General features: G+C 42.7%; 1 protein-coding gene across 1 annotated transcript in view; it reads left to right on the top strand.

The window, feature by feature from the left end:
- The window catches only part of LOC111144905 (activating signal cointegrator 1 complex subunit 1), a 97,696-nt gene extending 76,617 nt beyond the window's left edge, over positions 1-21,079 (top strand). Inside the window, exon 10 of the mRNA XM_022499501.1 lies at positions 20,503-21,079. Coding sequence (XP_022355209.1) covers positions 20,503-20,619 — 117 coding nt within the window. The 3' untranslated portion in view covers positions 20,620-21,079. The remainder of the gene's footprint in view (positions 1-20,502) is intronic.
- Positions 21,080-21,439: the final 360 nt, after the last annotated feature.

Raw genomic sequence — 21,439 nt, 5'->3', positions numbered from 1 at the left:
CATACTGCCAGAGATAACTGCCCCCTTGCAAGCAGACCGCCAGTGACTGCCAGCTTCGCAGAGAGAAGTGGTGTTAGTGGCAGTCTGTTGGGGGGCCTCTGAGCTGGCGTTAAGCCGCAGAATCACTCTGCCAGAACTGTGCTGTAGCACATGGAACGGGTACGGTATTACCTGTTCGAAAGCATGGCGTCTAACTGCAGAGTGAAGAGGAGATATCCGAGCCCGAGCTGGTGCTCACCAGAGGAGGTGGTGTTGAGCAAACAAAGGCACAGGTGATGTATTTGGGAAGGAATAGAAAGAAAGTGCTCTCTCTCGGTCCAGAATCAAAGGCCACCATGAAAGTGCCATTTCTTGAGCACCTGGGTGGCTCAGGGGGTTAAGCCACTGCCTTTGGCTCAGGTCATGATCTCAGGGTTCTGGGATCGAGGCCTGCTCTCTGCTCAGTAGGAAGCATGCTTCTCCCTTTCTCTCTGCCTGCCTCTCTGCCTACTTGTGATCTCTCTCTCTGTCAAATAAATAAATACAGTCTTAGAAAGAAAGTGCCATTTCTTTAGACACCTAAAAATTCTGGAAAATATAAACTAAGTAAAAAGGAGGTGGATTTGTGCCTTTTCCACTTTATATACAGGAATCGTTAAATTTAGAGAAAGAGGGAACCGTATTAAGTTTTTTTTTAAAGATTTATTTATTCATTTTGAGGGGTAGAGGAACAGAGGGAGAGGGACAGCGGAAGCCAACTCTCTGCTAAGTATGGAGCCCCAGTGTAGGCTAATCCTAGCACCCTAAGATCATGCCCTGAGCTGAAACCAAGAGTCCAATTCTTTTTAAAAAAAAATTTTTTTTAAAGATATTATTTATTTATTTGACACAGAGAGATCACAAGTAGGCAGAGAGGCAGGCAGAGAAAGAGGAGGAAGCAGGCTCCCTGCTGAGCAGAGAGCCCGATGTGGGGCTCGATCCCAGGACCCTGGGATCATGACCTGAGCCGAAGGCAGAGGCTTAACCCACTGAGCCACCCAGGCGCCCCCCAAGAGTCCAATTCTTAACCAACTGAGCCACCCAGGCTCCCTAAACTGTATTAATTTTTAATACTTTACTTTGAAACAGGTTTTATTTTTTTTTAAGATTTTATTTATTTATTTGACAGACAGAGATCACAAGTAGGCAGAGAGGCAGGCAGAGAGAGAGAGAGGGGGAAACAGGCACCCTGCTGAGCAGAGAGCCCGATGAGGGGCTTGATCCCAGGACCCTGGGATCATGACCGAGCCAAAGGCAGAGGCTTTAACCCACTGAGCCACCCAGGCGCCCCTGGAAATAGGTTTTAATCTATCTAGCCACATTGAGACTTTTCTTGAAAGATGTAAATGATAGTAACTCAAAAATTTCATTCATTTTTGCTTTTGTTCTATCTCTGCCCCTTAACATCTTTACAAAAGGACAGGTTGAATAAGTAAATTTAAATGAGATCTTTATTTAATTTGCTTAAGGAAGCTATTTAAAAATATGTACTATTTTATCTTTTTTGATGAAACATATACATAGAAAAGTACATGAAATACACACAAACACCCTCACACACACACAAATACTGTTTAACAAATAATCATGAAGTGAACAGTGTAACTACTACCAAGGTCAAAAAGGAGAACATACCTCCCATGTCCCTCCCTGGCTGATTCCAGTTTGTCCTAAGGTAACAAAGTCACAATTAAATTCTTCAAACACCAGTAAAGATGCTTGTTTTGAATGATTACTTTTGTTTCACAGTATTAGAAGAGTATTGAGCAGCTGAATTCATTTTTGTTGTTTTCTAGGGAAGATAAGTGAGATTGAGAGCTATATAGTAATTTAAAAAAAAAGATATTAAGAGCACCTGGCTGTTTCAGTCAGTAGAGCATGGGACTCTTGATTTTGCGGTCATGAGTTTGAACCACCTCCCCCCACCATTGGGTGTGGAGCCTACCTAAAAAAAAACCCAGACATTAATTACTACAAAGAGAGACTGGCATTTAGAAACTATATTATTTCTTCTTTAAAAAAAATTTTATTGATCTTAGAGAGCGCTCCAGCATGCTCACTCAAGAGTGGGGGAAGGGCAGGGGAGAGGGAAAAAGAGAATCTCTCGCAGATTCCCCGCAGAGGGCTCACTCTCACCACCTTGAGATCGTTACCTGAGACGAAATCAAGAGTTGGATACTCAACCACCTGATCCACCCAGTCACCCCAGAAACTATATTATCACTATGGGAGAAAACATTGTGTCTTTTGTTATCCATTATCCAATTCAATTTTCAGCTGTATTATATATTGTTATTGAATATTACATCTTGGTTACATGGCTCTTTAGAATTCTCCCCCCCACCCCCAAAAAACTCAACTCTCTCAGAAAGGCTTTCTTTGAAAGTCTGTCACTAAGTGTTCCATTGCACTGTTACATCAGAATAAACAACAGCAAATCAAATGTAGAATAAAATTATTGTCTCTCCTTACCACCATAGCTATGGTGTCATTTTTACTGCCTGATATTTCTGTGACTTGAAATTTTTTTTTCTGTGAAGTGAAATTCTAATCTTTAAAGTTTCATTCTTTTTTTTTTTTTTTTTAAGATTTTATTTATTTATTTGACAGAGAGAGAGAGAGAGATCACAAGTAGGCAGAGAGGCAGGCAGAGAGAGAGGGGGAAGCAGGCTTCCCGCTGAGCAGAGAGCCCGATGCGGGGCTCGATCCCAGGACCCTGAGATCATGACCTGAGCCGAAGGCAGCGGCTTAACCCACTGAGCCACCCAGGCGCCCCTGAAATTCTAATCTTGGTGTAAAATCAGTAAACAGATGTCACTTCCTCTCTAAGCTATTTGTACATATTGACACTATTGACACTTACCAAATTTAGTTCCCTCGGACATACTAGTATTTTGTAATAGCTTTTCTCCGTAACAAAAGCAGTCACATTATTCTTGATAATCATGTGAAGTAGGAAATGTGTTAGAGGAGCGAACATACAACTTTCTGAAGATTTTCATTTATCAAGTTAAGATGTTGTGGAAAAGGTCAGTTGGAGAATAAGAGACTCCATGGAAATTACACACACACATATATATACACTCAAATGTACATATATTCAATTAAGGATTGGAAGATAAAGTTAAGATCTCTGGCAAAGGTGAAGACATGGAAAATATAAGGGAAAAATATGAGAAAGAGGATCCTTAAGCAGTGTAAAAATTAACTGTTAAGATTCCAAGCGGAGAAGAAAAAGATTCTCAAAGGAGAATTAGGTGAAAAAACAAAAAGATTCTCAAAGGAGAAAGTAGAGAGAGAATGAGTTCTTGAAGTTGGATGAAGGAGGCTCTGGATTGGGAGTGCCCTGAGGCACCCAGCAGTTGCAAAGAAAAATCCTCTCCAGGAGATAGTTTCATCACTCTCTGCCTAATAATATTCCTCCAAGGAACTTTCTCCCCAACATGGCCAGTACACAGAGACAGCTGGGCCTGTAAGGAGACCGCTCCCCATAAGCAGACATCTCAAACTCAAAGACACGAGATACTGGAGTCATGAGACTCAGGCTGAAAACAGCTATGTTTAGTGTGTTCAGAGAAATTAAAAGCCAAGCTTCAGATTGTTACCAGGTAATTGGGAACTGTTACAAAAGCATTGTGACATTGCAGTTACATTGCAGTTTAAAAAACCAGATCAAAATGCTTGAACTGTAAAATGCAGTAACTGAAATGAGGAGCTCAGTGGATGGTAAGTTTAGCAGCAAAGTAGATAAAGCTAAAGTAGGCTGGAGTGGGCTGGAAGTTAGGTCAGAAGAAATCATCCAGAATGTTGCATGGACAGAGGAAAAGGCAAAAATTAGAGCTGAGAGAGTAAGAGACCTAAAGGACAGAGTGAGAATATCTAACTGACCTGCGTTTAGTCAGTCCCCGAAGGAGAGGAGAAAGAACAGGGCAGAGCCGATGGAAGACCTCAGCTCACTGATAAAGGAGCACAGGCGTTCTAGGAAGTGAGCTTATATTAGATTTTTCTTCCCTACAGCTCGTGACTGCATCACAGACAACTTAATGAAACTACTTGGCCCCCAGCACTTTTTAAACTGAATTGGGGCACCTGGATGGCTCAGTCGGTTAGCAGATGCCTCAGGTCATGATCTCAGGGTCCTGGCATCAAACCCCCACATCAGGCTCCCTTTCCCCCTGTGATCTCTCTTGCTCTCACTCTCAGATAAATAAATAAAAATCTTTTTTTAAAAAAGATTTTATTTATTAGAGAGAGTGTGTGTGCATGAGACTAAGAGAGGACAGGATTGGGGCAGTGGGAGAAGGACAGTTGAGACTCCCCACTGAGCAGGGAGCCCAGTGACCCTGGGATCCTGACCTGAGCCCAAACCAGATGCTTGACTGAGCCACCCAGGCGCCCCTAAATAAAAATCTTAAGGAAAAAATAAACTGAATGGCTGAAATTTGTTTTCCAATTCATTACAAAGAACAAAAAACAAAACAGGAAATTCAGCTAAATAATGTTTCTTAAAGTAGACGGTAAACCTACTTTTAAACAAAAAAGAAGGATAAAAGTTATCCAGGAATTCTTTTTACTATTCTTATAACTTCGCTGTAAGTCTGAAACTGTCAAAATAAAATTTTCTAAAAGAAGGAAAAACAGACGTGCACTTAGGAGGGGGATAGGACACTAGCCATTTGTTGTGTATACATGTATTTTTTGATAACTTCCTTCCAGAAGAGTTTATTGAAGTCTTAGCTATATTTTGTTTCAGTGTTTAAGATAGATGCAGCTTTTATTAATTGTTGATCTTACCGTAAAAATTGGGCCATTTGATTTCAAAGGGTATAAAAGTTTAATGTAAGGAACAATTTTCTAATTAGAATGTTTCATATTAGAGTAAGCTACTAGGAAGTTAGCCAGCATCTTTCATTAGAATGTTTGTTGTTTGAAGAAATGAGAGTTCATTTCTCTAAAAAGCCATTCTTCTTGCTGTCATCCTTTTCCAACTATTCCCTATTTAATTCCCTGCAACCTAGCTCTCACCTCTATTGTTGAACTGAAACAACACTGTAAAAGGTCACCAGTGGCCCCTGTGTGTTTAGTGCCTTGACCTACTTTTACTTTTTCCCCAGTAACCACACTGAGAGTATTAAGCCCTTTTCTCCTTCAAATGTTCTCTTCTCTTGGCTTCAGTGGCTGTTGGCTCTCCTGTTTTTTTCCTTGCCACTAAATCTACTTATTTTTTTTATTTCACTGCCATGTAGGGCTACTTTTTAAGGTTTTGTCCCTATCTCTCTGTTTCTCTTTTACTGCAGTCTTGTTATGTGCAAATTCTTCTTATCTTCCAAATACAGATAGTACCTCTGTCTGTATTGGTAAGGCCCATCCCAGGCAATGGCACTCTTCCCTTCTCTCCTCACCTTGATCGTGCAAAGACCTGTTGTGTGCTCCCCAGTGTTTAGCAACGTTTTTGCACCCAGCAAACACTCAGCTAGCTTTTCCGGATTGACTGACTAAAACTGCCTTTTACAGAAGTCAGATTTCGGAGGAGGAGAAGAAAAAGATTTTCTGTTTGCCAAAGGGGATGGTTTTTAACCCCGTACTTGAGATTGTAAACTCTTAGAGCAGGGGCCTGCAAGCTGTAGTTTGAGGGCCGGCTATGTCCTGCCCCCTGCCTGGCATATGGCCCGCAAACTATGAAGGTTTTTAATGGTTGGAAAAAAATAATCAAAAGAAGAGTCATACTTTAGGACATGTAAAAATCATGTAAAATTCAAATGCCACGGTCCATACATAAAATTTTATTGGAACACGGCCGCCCTCATTTGGCTATGCACGTCTGCCTGCTTCGGTGCTACAGTGCCAGGGTTGAGAAGTTGTGACAGACACCACATGGACACCTCGCCCTTTATGGGAAAAGTCTGCTGACACCTAAATGGTTAGAGTTTAGTTTAGTTTTCTTTTATTTCACCCAACACAACTTTATTTTTTTTTAAGATTTTATTTATTCATTTGTCAGAGAGAGAAGGAGATAGGCAGAGTGGCAGGCAGAGGCAGAGAGAGAAGCAGGCTCCCCACTGAGCAAGGAGCCCAAAGTGGGAATTGATCCCAGGACCCCAGGATCATGACCTGTGCCAAAGGCAACCGCCCAACCGACTGAGCAACCCAGGCATCCCCCAACAGAACTTTATGATTAGCTATGATGCTCATATTTAATAGACCCTCAAGATATACTAGTTATATCATAAGTATTTAGTTAACAGTCAATCTTATTGAATTGTTATTTATTTGAATCTTTTCTAGCAAATTTTTATTTTTATTTTTATTTTTTTATTTTTTTAAAGATTTTATTTATTTATTTGTCAGAGAGAGAGAGAGTGAGCACAGGCAGACAGAGTGGTAGAGGGAGAAGCAGGCTCCCTGCGGAGCAAAGAGCCCGATGCGGAACTCGATCCCAGGATGCTGGGATCACGACCTGAGCTGAAGGCAGCCGCTTAACCAACTGAGCCACCCAGGCGTCCCTTTATTTTTAAAGATCTTATTTATTTATTTGAGAGAGAGCATGAGTCGGGGAGAGGGGCAGAGGGAGAAGCAGACTCCCCAATGAGCAGGGAACCCCAGGCAGGGCTCCACTCCAGGACCCATCACCTGAGCCAAAGGCAGACACTTAATCAACTGAGCCACCCAGGTGCCCCTGTTTATTTCTTTTTTTAAATGAGTTTACTAAATTCAAGAAAAAGAGGGCCCCACATTAAATATATCTATAGCTCGTAACTCATAATCCTCTGTTAATAAGTGAAGTTCATTTTTCAATTAAATTTGATTGCAACTTTAATACTCCACGTAGCAAGATTCAGCTGATATGGATCATAATGAACTTGAATTTACACTTAACCTCCTTTTATTTCAGAATATAGCCAAGATAAATTTTATGCTTCTCTGTGGTACACATTCATTAACTTGAAAGATGAACAATGATTTCTTTGCCATTTCATTTATGCCTTATTACAGAATATATTAATAAAAATTATTGAATGAGAGGCGGCTGGGTGGCTCAGTGGGTTAAGCCTCTGCCTTCGACTCAGGTCGTGATCTCAGGGTCCTGGGATCGAGCCCCACATCGGGCTCTCTGCTCAGCAGGGAGCCTGCTTCCCCTTCTCTCTCTCTACCTGCCTCTCTGCTTACTTGTGATCTCTTGTCAAATAAATAAATAAAAATCTTTAAAAAAATTATTGAATGAGAAATAAAGAACACTGCTCTTGTAAATAAATTGTGCATATTTTATAATTAGCATGACTATCAGAAAAATGTGGAGTTTAAGAACAAACCTGGGACAAGACCTCTTAACAAAATGCGGCCACTATTATTTTGCTGTTAGTAATAAAATATGGCTCCTCCTCCATTCTTGATGGTTGAAAAACAAAACTCATGGCAGTGGGAGATTTCAGGAAATCATTAGGGGCTTTTTCATATTTTGCTAGTAATAAATATACCGTATATGAAAAGAAATAAAATACTTCTGTCAGGTGATTGGGCAGTTTTTTCAAGCATCAGAGATAAAAGTGCAGTTTGAAATGCTTCAGTTTGGTTTTATAGGGTCTTATTTTAGGTTCTTGGGTCGGGGTGGGAGCCAGGAAGAAGATTCATATTTATTTTAGTATTTTACCAAAATTTTTCCTCTGCTTTTGCTTTACGTGTCACTTTGCCTGGAAAGTGAAGTCCTAAAACACTAATGAGGGCAACCCAAGACATGACTGTTAGCGAGGTGAAACCATCATTAAATTGAAACTGGAAAACGAGCACTCGGCTGATCTTTTGACAGAGCCAACGTCCACTCCAGAATGATGCTCCTTCTCTGGCCTGTTGCTGTCTGTTCATACACGATGTTTTTGTTTTGGGGTTTTTTTCCCCTCCCTTTACTCTCTTTTGAATTTATGTTTATTGGTTACTCATCTTTGTGGTGGTTCTGGAATACGCGTATGTGTTGTCTTGGCTGTGGCAGGGGATGACGGCTTTGGAAGGGTCTAACCTGCAGAGCGACAAGATAGAGGCCATGGTTTGGCAAAGATGGTGACGACAGGAAATACATATTTCCTTGACTATCTACTGCACATAAAACACTAAACTAGTGTCTTGGCATATTTGGGGAAGGGAGAATAAATACTCCGTTGTCTTTGGTCTGTCTGATTACATTTCCGTGAACTCGGAACAGAATGCCTGTTACAGTTGTGGGAAATACTCATCTCTCTTGTGTAGTCATTTCTGGGGATCCAGTCATATCATTTGGGGTACAGTTCACAAATGAAGTGAGTTGGATTATGGTTCATTTGGGGTCCATTATGGTTTTTTTTAATTGTGGTAAAATATAAGATTTCCCATTTTAACCGGTTTTAAGTGTATAATTCAGTGGCATTAAAGTGAAGTTCACACTGTTGTCCAACCACCGCCAGCATCCATCTGCAGAACTTTTTTATCATCCCAGATTGAAACTCTGCACCCATTAAGTAGTGACTGCTCGTTCTCTCCTCCCCTCATCCCCTAGTACCCACTGATCTGATTTCTGGCTCTACGAATTTGACTACTGTAGGTATCTCCTATAGGTGGAATCATACAGTATTTTGTCCTTTTGTTTCTGGCTTATTTAACGATTCATCAGTGTCGTAGCATGTATCAGAATTTTGTTTCTTTTTAAGACTGAATAATAGCTCATTGTGTATGTATATTCCATTGTGTGTTTTTGGCTACAGTGTAGACACACCAGGAGCCGAATATAAATCTGTACCCAGCGATGGGAACAGGGCACTGTCTTCTTTAAAGCAGCCTGTTGTCTAGAGACCAGACCAAGTGGAACCAGGTTCGATTGGGTGGCTTGGTGCCAACAATGTCTAAGTGTTATTAGAGGACATTGGTGTGATGAGATCAAAGAAACAAGAGTGAAGTCCTTTATGCCAGGAAATTTATTAAGCTGATGACTAATTAAGAAACAATGTCCTCTTTCCTCTATCCCAGTGATGAAACAATTTTATAGTTTGTGCTCAAATGCGAGCATTGTTATTACAAATTAAAAGTGAAAACACAGGATATAAATCAACCAGAGCACCAATTCAAAGTTTACTCTTTCAGTTGTAGGTTAAAACATTGAAACCACTTTCTTAAATTGTAGGGGTCTTGTTCTTGTAATCCCTGAGGTGTGGCGGGGGATGATAATCGCATCCCACTTCCAAGGCCTTTTGCTTATTTGACCTGTAGCCCTTTGCAGAGGGGAAGGAGGCCATGTGAACTGGCTTATAGACAACCAGGTGTGTGTCTTCGTATGTAACGCTGCCGTGGTGTTACTGGGGCAGGTTCCCTGGGGTTCTGACAGAGGACACAGTATCTCCTGTCTGTAATCAGGTGACTTTGTTGAGAATCCAGGATCCAGGTGTCCCCATCTTTCCCATCCTCCAGGAGCCGTCACCACCTTAGCCATTATTTGGGCAATTGTTATCTCTATGTGTGGGTACTCTTGCCGCTGTCAAATGTTGCCAACGGGCATCTGATTTGCTCTTTAAGTTCTGGAAGCTGTTCTCACGTAGAAAAAGTTGGAATGGAGCTGGGCCAAGCCTAATGGCCTTGTTCTCTCCCCCTCACTTTGTTTTCTCTCTGAATTTGTTGCTTGGCACTGTAGTCAGCCCCTTTATGCCCAGCCTCCCTCAAGCCGCGTGCCTAGAGACCGTCAGGCCCCAAAGAAATGGTCTCTGCTGCTGTCCCCGGTGCTCCCTTTCCGGGGTTTCTTTCTGCTGACTTGCACTTCCTGTCGGATACATAATACAAGATCCAACACCTTCTGTTGCCTGTGCATGAGGGACAGTTCTGAATGATACCTGAGGGAAGACGACCAGACCGAAAATACAAGAGTGCTGACCTGTTTGACAGAGCGTGAAGGGGCCTTCTGAGGGAAAGGATTTCTCTGCAGAAACAGTCTCTGCATTCGTCCTGAAAAGGCCCCTACTGGGGGCACTGAGAGGTGTCGGCTAGCCCGGAGCCGCCAGGGGCAGTTTTGCCCTGCCGAAGCATTAATATCCATGCCTGGAGGCGAGGCTTCTGCCAGAACCAGTCTGTTGGCAAACCCAGCTCCCAGGCGCCCATCTCTGCAGTGAGTTCTCCCTGCTGCGGGGGAGTGGGGCAGGGCGTGCTGTGGTTTGCGAAGCTTCGGTCTAGGCTCAGCAGCCCTGTCAGCACGGCCTCTTCCTGCCTCCTGCCTCTGCCCCTCATTTTTTTCTTCCTGCTTTTTAAAATTAAGCAGCCCTGCAGGGAGGGGAAGTCCCTTGGCATTTTGAGTATTGAGGTGCTCAGCAGAACTGCCTGGCGTCCTGTTTGTATGGAGCTGTTTTAATTCACTCTCTAATAGGTCATTTGGCCTTACCAGCAGAGTCTTAAACTAAACTTGATAATCCTTACGTCAGCAGTGAGGCTCAGGCCAAGCATCCAAAAGTGCAGCCCTGAGTGATTATCTGAGGGAAGTTTTGAAGCCTTTATTCCCCCGGCTCTGTTCGTCTGACTTTTGCCTGGTGCCTCCTTGGGTCATGCTGTTAGCATGCCTCCTGTTCACTGCAGCTAAGACAGGCAGGGGTTTTGGGAGAGCAGAATGAATGAAGGACTTCCAGGTTCACGTCCCCATTCCGTGTAAGGAGCCTCAGAGTGTTCGTGTGCTGTGGCAGTCACTGGAGATGGGGCTTGTGCTCCGGGGACAGGCAAGCTTTTGGTCCACCTTTCATGGAGATGCACAGAGCATCTTCCTGCTGCTTCCCTGATGCAGGCAATTGATGATGTCAGGGGCTACTCCTCCCCCAGTCTGGCCTTTACCTTGCTCCTTGGAGGCACGGTGCCCCAGACCTTTCTGGAAGTACATTATGTCCTTTTTTTATTGGCTATTATTAGCTATTATTATTGGCACTCTCGCCACTTGATCACTGCAACTTGAGGTTTCAGATTAAAAGTGGCATCTTGGGCAGAGTTAGGGCTGTATTTGGAGACAATTCTAGGATAGGAAGTACCTGCCAGCCCCATTGGCTTTTATTCTGAAGTAGGTATTCCTGTTCCAGTCTTTCTTTATTCTGAAGGCAGTGTTCCTATGCCAGTCTTTAAAAATACTACAGCCCTGTGAGACCAGATGATGACCACAGAGACTCGAAGCTGTCAGAGTTCTACAAAACCTTTGCCTTTTTATCTTTAAAGGAAACTCTGCTTTTTGCTTCCTCTGATGAGGAATTAATGGTTATAGGCCATAAGTGACAATCATACCCAGAGCTCAGAATTCCATCTTACAATTTATCTTGTTCCAGCACAGCACATGCTTGGAAAGCATTGTCCCTGTTTAAAGATGGAGAACTTGGGGGAAGGAGTGGCTCTGTGGTTATTGACAGGAAAGCATTAAAGTCTAGTTTGCCCTAAGAACCATCTTGATCTCTCTCTCAAAAGAAAAGAAGTTCCTGTCTCTGTTTTTCAGATGAAGTTGTGTGTGTTTTGTCTTTGTGTAGAGGAACATGGTTTAGTATGAATAGGTTTAGTTGTGTTCTTTTGCGATCTTTAGAAAGAATCCATATGAGTACAGTCTTTGTGAATATCTTAAAAGCAGATGGGAGACTTTTTTTTTGACCCCTGGATGTGTTGGATCTCCATTTTCCTTCTTGTCTTCATATCTCCCACATTTACTCTCTTCAGAAGTGATGTCACATGTAGCCAGAGGAAACATGCAAGGTACAGAAAGTCTTGAGAATTTGAATTGCATGGCACCTTGGCAGAAATTCATAATCATTTTTTTTTTTTTTCATAATCATTTTTTTAGGTTAGGGGAATTTTAACAAAACTTTGAAACAGAACTTAGTTGTGGAAAAAACAAACAAACCCTGATTTGTGATCCTAATTCTAAGTGAGATTAGTACTGTGATGTATGTGGAGCTGTGATATTGTTCAAACCTATTGTAGTTTTAGTCTGATGTCCATTACTTTCTGTCTGCGCCCCAAAGTCTTCATCTTGTGCGTGGAGGCCAGTTTCATGAAGAACGCGTCTGAAATATGCCATTATTTGTTTTGTTGCTTCTCAGGATCTCCCAAGGTCTGTGAGGATTGCTTTTCCCATTATTTCTTTTTCATTCTTGGCCATAGAACCCCATGAACAGTTTCTTTGCAGAGTGATTGCGTACACATGGCCCAAGAATGGAACTGCCCCTCTTGGCATTCTCTGGCACAGATGTGTTACTCAAATTGTGACACACATAGCACAGTGCCTTGTGGATGTGGTCTTCTACCGGCCTGTGTTCTGGGCCTGGTCCTGGGATCTCCTAAATTTGTATCACAATGTTAGTGGTCTTAGCCTGTCTGGTTCTTTTCTTTTAAATAATAAAGCTCAGCTCTGGTGTACGTCACAGCAGTTTGTTTGAAGGGTTAATGAGCCTTGTGAGATACTTTTAGATCCTTAGAAGAAAGGTGTTATTTAACCACAGCAAGGCTTCATGCTGGGAATGCCTTCCTACTGAGCTCTGAGTGCCTGTCAGACTCTCTTCCATTCATCCCCATCCCTGGTAGGGAGGTAGGTGGGTAAGCATTGTTATTAAGTACAAAATAGTGTTATTTACTGTTACTTTCATCTGTAGCCTGGGGGGTAATTGTAAGAAATAGAACTTGTAAAACAGATTATAGAAGAAAAACACTGGGAAAATCTCAAAGTATCATGCACTTGATACTCTTGTTTCTTCTACTTGGGTCTAAAGTCTGAGTGCCACACATGAAAACGATAGGAAGCATCCCTACCTCTGGAGAACTGGGACCCAGTACATCCTGCCAAATACTTGCATTAACTGAACACCAGTACTTATTTTCAGTTGTACTACTTTACGTTCTGAGGGTCAGTTTAACTCAAATATACCAGGAATCATTGTATATTTCACAGGCCTTCGATACTTGGGATTTTTATTTTGGAGTTTGAAATGAATTTCCTCCTGGTGAAGTCATGTTGGGTAGCAGATAGTTTGCTGTGGCCTCCCAGTATAAGAATTAGGTTTTTGTAAAGGAGAGATCTCTGGAGAGAGGGGCCACTACCTTGTCTAAGAAGAAAGAGAACAAACCTCATTTGGGAAGCCACGTGGGCGGAGATCCCCAACAGGCTTGTCATTATGCTCTTGAGGACTGACCATTCATTTGGTTTCGTGGCTTGAGGTCACAGATAGGAGAAGGCTCCTCTCCACCCTCTTTCCACCTATGTCTGAGATTAATTACACATGGAGTTATTTCTGGTCTTCGATGGTCATGTCACAGGGCCTGGGAGGAAGAAGTAGAAGGTATGAAATGAATGCAAGGAAAAATGACCACAGTTAGCCCTTAAGTCTCACTATTTGTTTTCTTTCAGTGTATACCATGACATTACTAGAAATCAATAATTCCCTCTGTGTTCTCCCTAGGAAACAAACATGAACAAACTAAGAAATGATAGGCTTCACAGATCATGTGAACAAGGGACAGCAGGATGGTTGGATTTTCTCTCGTACTTCTCTGTCAGGGAAGCCTTGGTTTTGACCTGTTAAAAAACCAAAATTCAATTGAGTAAATTTGAAGATCTGATTGATTTTATTTAATGATTCGTGAATCCAGCAGCAACCCATCTTAGCAGATAGAAGGGAGCTGGAAGGAGCTGTACCAAATGAAAGGCTTTTTATAGGAAGAACAGGGCAGAGAAAGGAAGTTTCCAGCCAAAAGTGGTTTATTTCAGGCAAGGTCACCTTCGTTTAGGGGAGGACAGGGGTCTGTCAGGCAGATGAGCTCTCTGGTGCTGACCGTGGAATTCCATATTGACTGGTGAAAAGGTCACATTCCTGGAAGGGGCTGAAACTCCAATTAGGTTAGATATTGTCTTGGTTTGCTGATGTGGGGCTTAGCACAGGGGACTCCATTTGGGGCCTGTTTTTATTTTATTTTTAACAGACCAAAACCTTCATCTTGGTGGTCCACATTTCTCTCTTTACTTGGTGAAAGGGAAAGTTTATTCCATTTCTAAAGATACTGTGAGTATTCAGTAAAGGACAGCAGCTGTGTGCACAGCAGTTTTCAAACGTCGTATTTATACTTTAAAAAAAAAAATTTTATTAATTTATTTGAGAGAGAGAGAGAGAGAGCACGAGCAGGGAGTAGAGGAAGAAACAGGTTCCCTGCAAGCAGGGAGCCTGATGCCCGGCTTGATCACAGGACCCTGCCCAAAGGCAGACACTAACTGACTGAGCCATCCAGGTGCCCCTCAAACATCATATTTATACTTACTTAGATTAAAATTTTTTTTTCCAAATGATTCATTGTTTTAGATTTTATTTATTTATTTGACAGAGACACAGCGAGAGAGGGAACACAAGCATGAGGAGTGGGAGAGGGATAAGCAGGCTTCCCGCTGAGCAGGAAGCCTGATGCGGGGCTTGATCCCAGGACCAAAGAGTCAATCCTGGGATCATGACCTTAGCCAAAGGCAGACGCTTAACGACTGAGCCACCCAGGTGCCCCTAAAATTTTCTTTTTAAATTGTCCAAATTGGTACTTAGTATCAATACTTAGTACTTAGTCCAATTTGGGTACGTAGTGTCCCAAATATTTGAAGTTTTAAATCCTAATTTTATTTCCTTATTAAATATTTGTAGTTTTGTGTAGCTATTCATTGTTATGTTCCTTTACAGCAGGCTTTTTTAAAAAATGCTGGCTTCCAGCACAACAAGACTCTGTGTGTGTGTGTGTTTGTGTGTGTGTGTGTGTGTGTGTGTGTGTGTGTGTGAGAGAGAGAGAGAGAGAGAGAGAGAGAGAGAGAGAGAGATGTTTTCAGAAAGAAAATGGTTTAGGTTTCAAAATTCCCAAGGGAGTTGTTATAAAACAACAGTGAGGAGAAAAAACTCAGCATGATTTAAATACCTTGACGTGATTCTTTTTTAATTTAAATTTTTCCTGCTAGGTCTTTTATTTCCCAAACAATAGACTGCTCTGCTCTTCATGAACTACTTTAGGCTAGAGAACACAACCAAGTTTCTTTTTTCTTTTGTAGTTTAAGCTTTTTTTTTTTTTCTTCTTTCCCCTTTCAGGTACCTAATTAAATAGAGCCCCTCGAGTTCATTTTCTTCAGGGATTCAAGTAAAACTCTTCCAGCCATCTTATTCTTATACCAGGTCCCAGATAAGAGGTGGCAGGGAAAGTAGGAGTGAGCAGTGGAAGAATGTGTTCATCTCCGTCTCAAGGTGGTGCCGGGCGGAGAGCCTTCCCTGTGGCTTAAGCAGAGATGTGGGAAGGGGCTGGGGGTGTTGGGGTTCAAGAGCCCAGACTCCAGGTAGGCTTCCCGGGTTTAAATCTCCGCTTTGTATTTTCCTTTTCCTTTTCCAGCTTTATGAATCTCAGTTTCGCACCCTTTATTTGCTGTGTACCCGTGGGCAAATCACTTAAGCCTTTTAAACTCCACGTTCAGCTGTACAGTGGGAATTAAGAATTGTATCTGCTGCTTGGGGTTTTGAGGGTGCAGTCAGAAGGTCTCGTGGAGCCCACAGCAGGATGCCAGGCACACAGGCTTGCCCAGTCAGGTGGCCAGTAACAATCTTTATTTTATTAGCGTTATCAGTACTTATGTATGTATGAGTCACTCTGCTCTTTTTTTTTTTTTTTTTAAGATTTTATTTATTTGAAAGACAGAGATCACAAGTAGGCAGAGAGGCAGGCAGAGAGAGAGGGGGAAACAGCCTCCCCACTGAGCAGAGAGCCGGATGTGGGGCTCGATCCCGGGATCCCAAGATCATGACCTGAGCCGAAGGCAGAGGTTTAACCCACTGAGCCACCCAGGCACCCCACTCTGCTCTTTTAATATACATTTAGTAGCGCTGGCATTAGCTGTGTTAAAAGTCTCCTTTACTGTATATTTGAGCTTGCAAAAATTTAAATCGACCTGGTATGGGACGCCTGGGTGGCTCAGTTGGTTGGACGACTGCCTTCAGCTCAGGTCATGATCCCGGAGTCCCGGGATCGAGTCCCGCATCGGGCTCCCAGCTCCATGGGGAGTCTGCTTCTCCCTTTGACCTTCTCCTTGCTCATGCTCTCTCTCACTGTCTCTCTCTCAAATAAATAAATAAAATCTTAAAAAAAAAAAATCGACCTGGTAAAAACCACCATAAACAAAGTCAAATGACAGATGGGTCAAGGGCTGTATTTGCAATGCATAATGTAGACAAAGGGTTCATTTCCTAATATATAAAGAACTACTACTCAATTAAAAAAATGAATAGTTGTAAGGCTTTTTATGGTGGTATTTTTCCATTTAACGGTGCTACAGATTTCGTGTCATGAGTACTCAGAGCAAAATAGGAAAACCTTAGGTTGGAGGGGGTCTCGGGACATATATAGCCAAAGAAATATCCATGAGTGTGTAAACAGACCTGAAATTTTTGTTTATGTTTCCCCATAAAGTAGCTCTCTCTCAGAAATGTTCTGTTGCTGTCTGCAGTACCTCCTGTGTACCCTGTCACCCGTGATTTTCTCATCTCCTTTTCCTGGCTCCCCTGCACCCAGAAAGTCACAGAGTCTTTTCTGGGTTTCATTCAGAGTAGTTCACAACTGCTTCAATCTTTTCAGGCATGCAACTACCATCTTAGTCAAAAAGATATTCAGTACCTTACTGGACTGTTGGTTTCCCTTACTTTCCCTCATCCCTCCTCCAGGCACCACAGTATACCACACCCAGATCAGTTTCCTTAAGACGGTTTTTGTGTCGGCCCACCAACCTACTCAGAAACCTTCAGTGGTTCTTACCATCTAGAATGGAGTCTGCCTTCTGAACCCAACCCTCAGGGTCCTTTTGTGTGATTCACTGTTCTTCTGTCTCTAGCCTTACTGAGTCTTTTTCACTATGACTCTTTAGGGACCCTCTAAACACTTAACCTAATGGGCATGGACTGGCCCACTGTGCCCATTTCTGCCTTTATGCTGCCCAGCTCGGCTCCCATCTCCTCCAGCCCGCTGGCTGGCCTCTGTGCCTTTGGCGCCCATTGTTTTCTTGCCTCGCTGCATGTATTAGCTGTCTGGACCTCCCCTCTCAGGCTTAACCTCTGGCCCCTATGTTGTTTTAGGTAAACCTTTTCTTTTTTTTTTTTTTTAAGGTAAACCTTTTCATTGAAGTAGAACATAATCCAGAGGTGCCCAGATCACAAAGTAGATCAGTAACTTTTCACAAGGTGAACACACCCATGTCATCCACATTCCTCTCTTCTGATTCACACCCTGCCTCCCTAACTAGATGGTAAGCCCTTGAGAGAACTATATCGTGTGCCTTTGTGTGAAAACGCATGGAATCAGGTGCTCAGTGACATTCCAGATCAGGAATTTGAGCTAAGAAAGGGATGTAGGGTGGTGCCTGGGTGGCTCAGTGGGTTGGGCCTCTGCCTTCGGCTCAGGTCATGATCTCAGGGTCCTGGGATCGGGCCTCTCATCAGGCTCCCTGCTCGGCAGAGAGCCTGCTTCTCCCTTTCCCACTCCCCCTGCTTGTCTCTCTCTCTGTAAAATAAGTCAATAAAGTCTTCAAAAAAAATTAAAAAAAAAAAAAGGGATCTAGGCTTTAACAGATAAGAAACACAGAAGGGGTGCCTGGGTGGCTCAGTCGGTCAAGCATCTGCCTTCTGCTCAGGTCATGATCCAGGGTCTTGGGATCGAGTCCCATGTGGACTTCTTGCTCAGTGGGGAGCCTGCCTCTCCCTCTGCCTGCTGTTCCCTCTGCTTATGCTCTCTCTCTCTCTCTCTCTGACAAATAAATTTAAAAATTATTTAAAAAAAAAAGAAATTTAAAGGAGTATGTGAAATTTCCATTATTAACAGCAAATTCTTTCTTGACAACTAGTTACAGTTTAGATATGATTAGAGAGAATATAATTTGGTGAGTCTGTTCAAGGGTTTCTAGGTGGTGACCTGTAAGTAAGACCTTCAAATCCAGTCTGAACAAGCCCATGTCATAGCTTTCACTTTTCAGATAAGGTACGCAGACATGTACAACGTTAGTTTTCGTTGTCATTCTCTCTAGCAAATATTTATTGACCATACACAGTCTACTAGGTATGGTTCCAGCGTATGTTAGTATTCAGCTGTGAATAACACACAAGATTGTTCCTCTTTACAGAGCTCGTATTTTAATGAGTCACTAGAAATAATTGATAGAACTGAAAGAAAGGCTTTAAGACTGAAGGTACACAACAAGGCCTAAATAGGAGAATGGTGAAAAATGGTTACGAAATCCTCATCAACATACAGAGGGAATAAGAGCATGGAGATAGGAGGGGCTCAAGGACGATCAGCCCCGCTCTAGGGACATCTGGTAAGAAATCCATTTGTTTGGGACATTACCAAAGGTACGAAAGACCGGCGGCAACTCAGAAAGGTAAAATAAGTCCAGAGTTAAGGAGAGCAGAGAGATTTCAAAAACATCATAGGAAATACTTAATTTTCAGCAGAGCCTTAGAGTTTACAAGGAAGGGACTTTGACTTGTTCATCCCACCGGATCTTGGCCACTCTGATCACGTTCGCACAGTCATGCAGCTTCTGTGGGCTGGCCGTGAGTGTAGACCGACTGCCGAATTCTTCTCCAGGCTGCTCTTATCACCGTTTTTCCTGTTTACTTTAAAGCTCAAGCATGAGGAGCTCGCTGGCTGTCACACCGTGCAGAGGTTGTCCACATAAGACAAAGTGAGGTCAGGCACATCGTTTGGCAGCCCCTTGCCGTGGCTCTGTCGCTTGGAAACCTAGGCACAGCGGATGGACGGTAGAGGACCCCTAGGCTGCTAAGCCTGAAACAGTAACTTGTTGAAAGTATTATGAGTTCCCTTTTTGTTCTGTTTTGTCTTGTCTTTTATTGCCCCTTTGGTTATATCTTTTTTGAAACTACAAGGCTTCAGTTTGCAAAGCTATCAATCTGCCAGTCTTGACGTGGCTTTCACTTCGAATTAAGGTTCAACAAAGGGATTAGCAGATAACCATTTCAGGCTGTGTTTCTTTACGCAAAAGGGTGGATATGGTTTGAACAGGCTGCCAAAGCCAGGAAGAGAAGTTAATTGCGTAAATCAATGCAGCCAAGAGCTGATCACCTTTCTGAAAGACAAGACCATGCAGCATACAACCTCTAAATAGATCTTTGGGGTCAAGTTGATGTCATGTGGAAGAATCAATATTTACTGGGCTTTATAAAGTCAGCCTTAATGAACCCCAAGCATTTTGCTAGGCTGCTAATTGCAGGAAGAGGGAAGGCGACAGTGGCTGAAGTCCATGGCTATGGAGCTTGTGCAAAAATAAGTGTAGAGACGGTCACTTGCTTTTGTGCAAAGGGCCCACCCTAGATTCTACCCAAGCTTTTCTTGGGTATGTGTATGGAAAGGCTGGCTTTCTTGGGATTTTACTGACATTTTAAGAAACAGCAGCTCTTGCATCCTAACAGAAGCACATAAGCCCTTTACACTTCGACACCGTTATCTAAGCAGTTAACTTTCTGAGACGAGTTTTTTTTTTTTTTAAGGATTTTATTTATTTATTTGACAGAGAGCACAAGCAGGGAGAGTGGCAGGCAGAGGGAGAGGGAAAAGCAGACTCCCTTCTGAGCAAGGAATCCGAATCAGGACTCGATCCCAGGACCCTGGGATCATGACCTGAACTGAAGGCAGACGCCTGACCAACCGAGTCACCCAGGCGCCCATCTGAGATGCGCCCTGATGTCATTTTGGATTCTGCCTTACATATGTGCTAATCACGAGGGCAGGTCCCTCTCAGAGTATAGCTCATCCCTCCGTCTGACACACTTGAAAGCTTTTAAAGTAAAGAATTGCAGTAAAGAGCGTTTACTTTAGGATGCTGGCTTCAGTCCAAGTTGAGTAAAAGGTTTTTTGATAAATATTATCATTTGCATGTGTGATACCGTCCAGTAGAAGGCTGTTTGGTATGCCTGAATGTTCTGGATTCCTCTCGGGGTTGGCAGAATCACTGGTGGGTTAGGAACCTTATCTTCTATTTATTTTAATGGGTGCTTCTACTACATGTTGTTGACTCGGTAGAGGAATGCAATCAGATTTTGTCCTGTCTGTAACAAAATACTGACCCTGTAGAGTCAGGAACTGAAAGTCGTCAAGCAGCTTTGTTAGGTGCTATGACTCAGAGTGTAGCCCCAGGATGTTTGTTACAAGTTCTTGGTCATGGGTGCTTAGTAGATAAATTTTGGAATTGACCTTTCAGCCCTCTTTCCTTAGTGTCTTTCATCAGTGGAGGTTTTAAAATGCACCAGAGAGAAGAGCTTCTCTTCTCTTCCTTCTCCCACTCCCGTCCCTTCTCTCCAGGATCGTTTTTCAGAACAAACACTGAAAAAAAGCACGAGAGGTTTGTTGGGATTGTTGTAGTGTTTTTACAAGAGAATCTGATGGCTGCTATTTTCATCTGTAGTTTCCTTTGGATATTCATTGTGGGTTTGTATTCTTTCTTTTCAGCTCTTTGAGAACTTCTACTTTGGTACCCTGAAGCTCAATTCAATTCACATCTCTCAGAGGTTCACGGTAGACAGCTTTGGAAACTACGCTTCCTGTGGGCAAATTGACTTCTCCTGAGGTGGATCTTGGGAAGTGCTAGAAGTTGAACATCCTCACCGGGTACTGAGGGAAAATACCTCTGTTTGAATTACTGAAGAGGGACGGAATAATTTGGATGGTGACTTTCCTGGGTGGCTCCACGCACAAACCATGGTCTCTCATGGTTGTCCCCAGTCCTCAAACTGTCTGTCAGCTAAAGTGGCTGCAGGCACAAGGTAGTGTAACCCGTGGCTTGTTCGTCTTTCATAGGGTCTGCCTTTCTTTCTGAAGGTCTTCTCTGGAATTGTACGTCTCAAGCCCATTGGAGCTGAGATTCACGTTATTTCTTATACACCTATGGATTTTCCTACAGCCATTAAACTCTTTCATAGTAGTACTTTAAAAGAGAATTAAAGACCTGGTTTTGTTACTCTCTCCACCTAAATCAAATGTCTGCAGTTTTTAGAAGGTTTGATTTTTACTTCCCTTTAGACCTAAACTTTTTTTTTAAAGATTTTATTTATTTATTTTTTAAAAAGATTTTATTTATTTACTTGACCGAGAGAGATCACAAGTAGGCAGAGAGGTGGGCAGAGAGAGAGAGAAAGGGGAAGCAGGCTCCCCACCGAGCAGAGAGCCTGATGCGGGGCTCAATCCCAGGACCCTGAGATCATGACCTGAGCCAAAGGCAGAGGCTTAACCCACTGAGCCACCCAGGCACCCTGAAGATTTTATTTATTTTAGAGAGAAAGCGAGCAGGGCAGGGGCAGAGGGATAAGGAGAGAGAAAACCCAAATAGACTCTGCGCTGAGCATGAAGTCCAGTCTCAACGACCCTGAGATCATGACCTGAGGTGAAA

This window comes from Enhydra lutris, unplaced genomic scaffold (assembly GCF_002288905.1).
Source record: "Enhydra lutris kenyoni isolate GAN:26980312 unplaced genomic scaffold, ASM228890v2 scaffoldscaffold12, whole genome shotgun sequence".
In the NCBI taxonomy this organism is placed as follows: Eukaryota; Metazoa; Chordata; class Mammalia; order Carnivora; family Mustelidae; genus Enhydra; species Enhydra lutris.
Note: the sequence above shows the minus strand (reverse complement) of the source record. Positions and strands in the feature narration are given on the sequence as shown.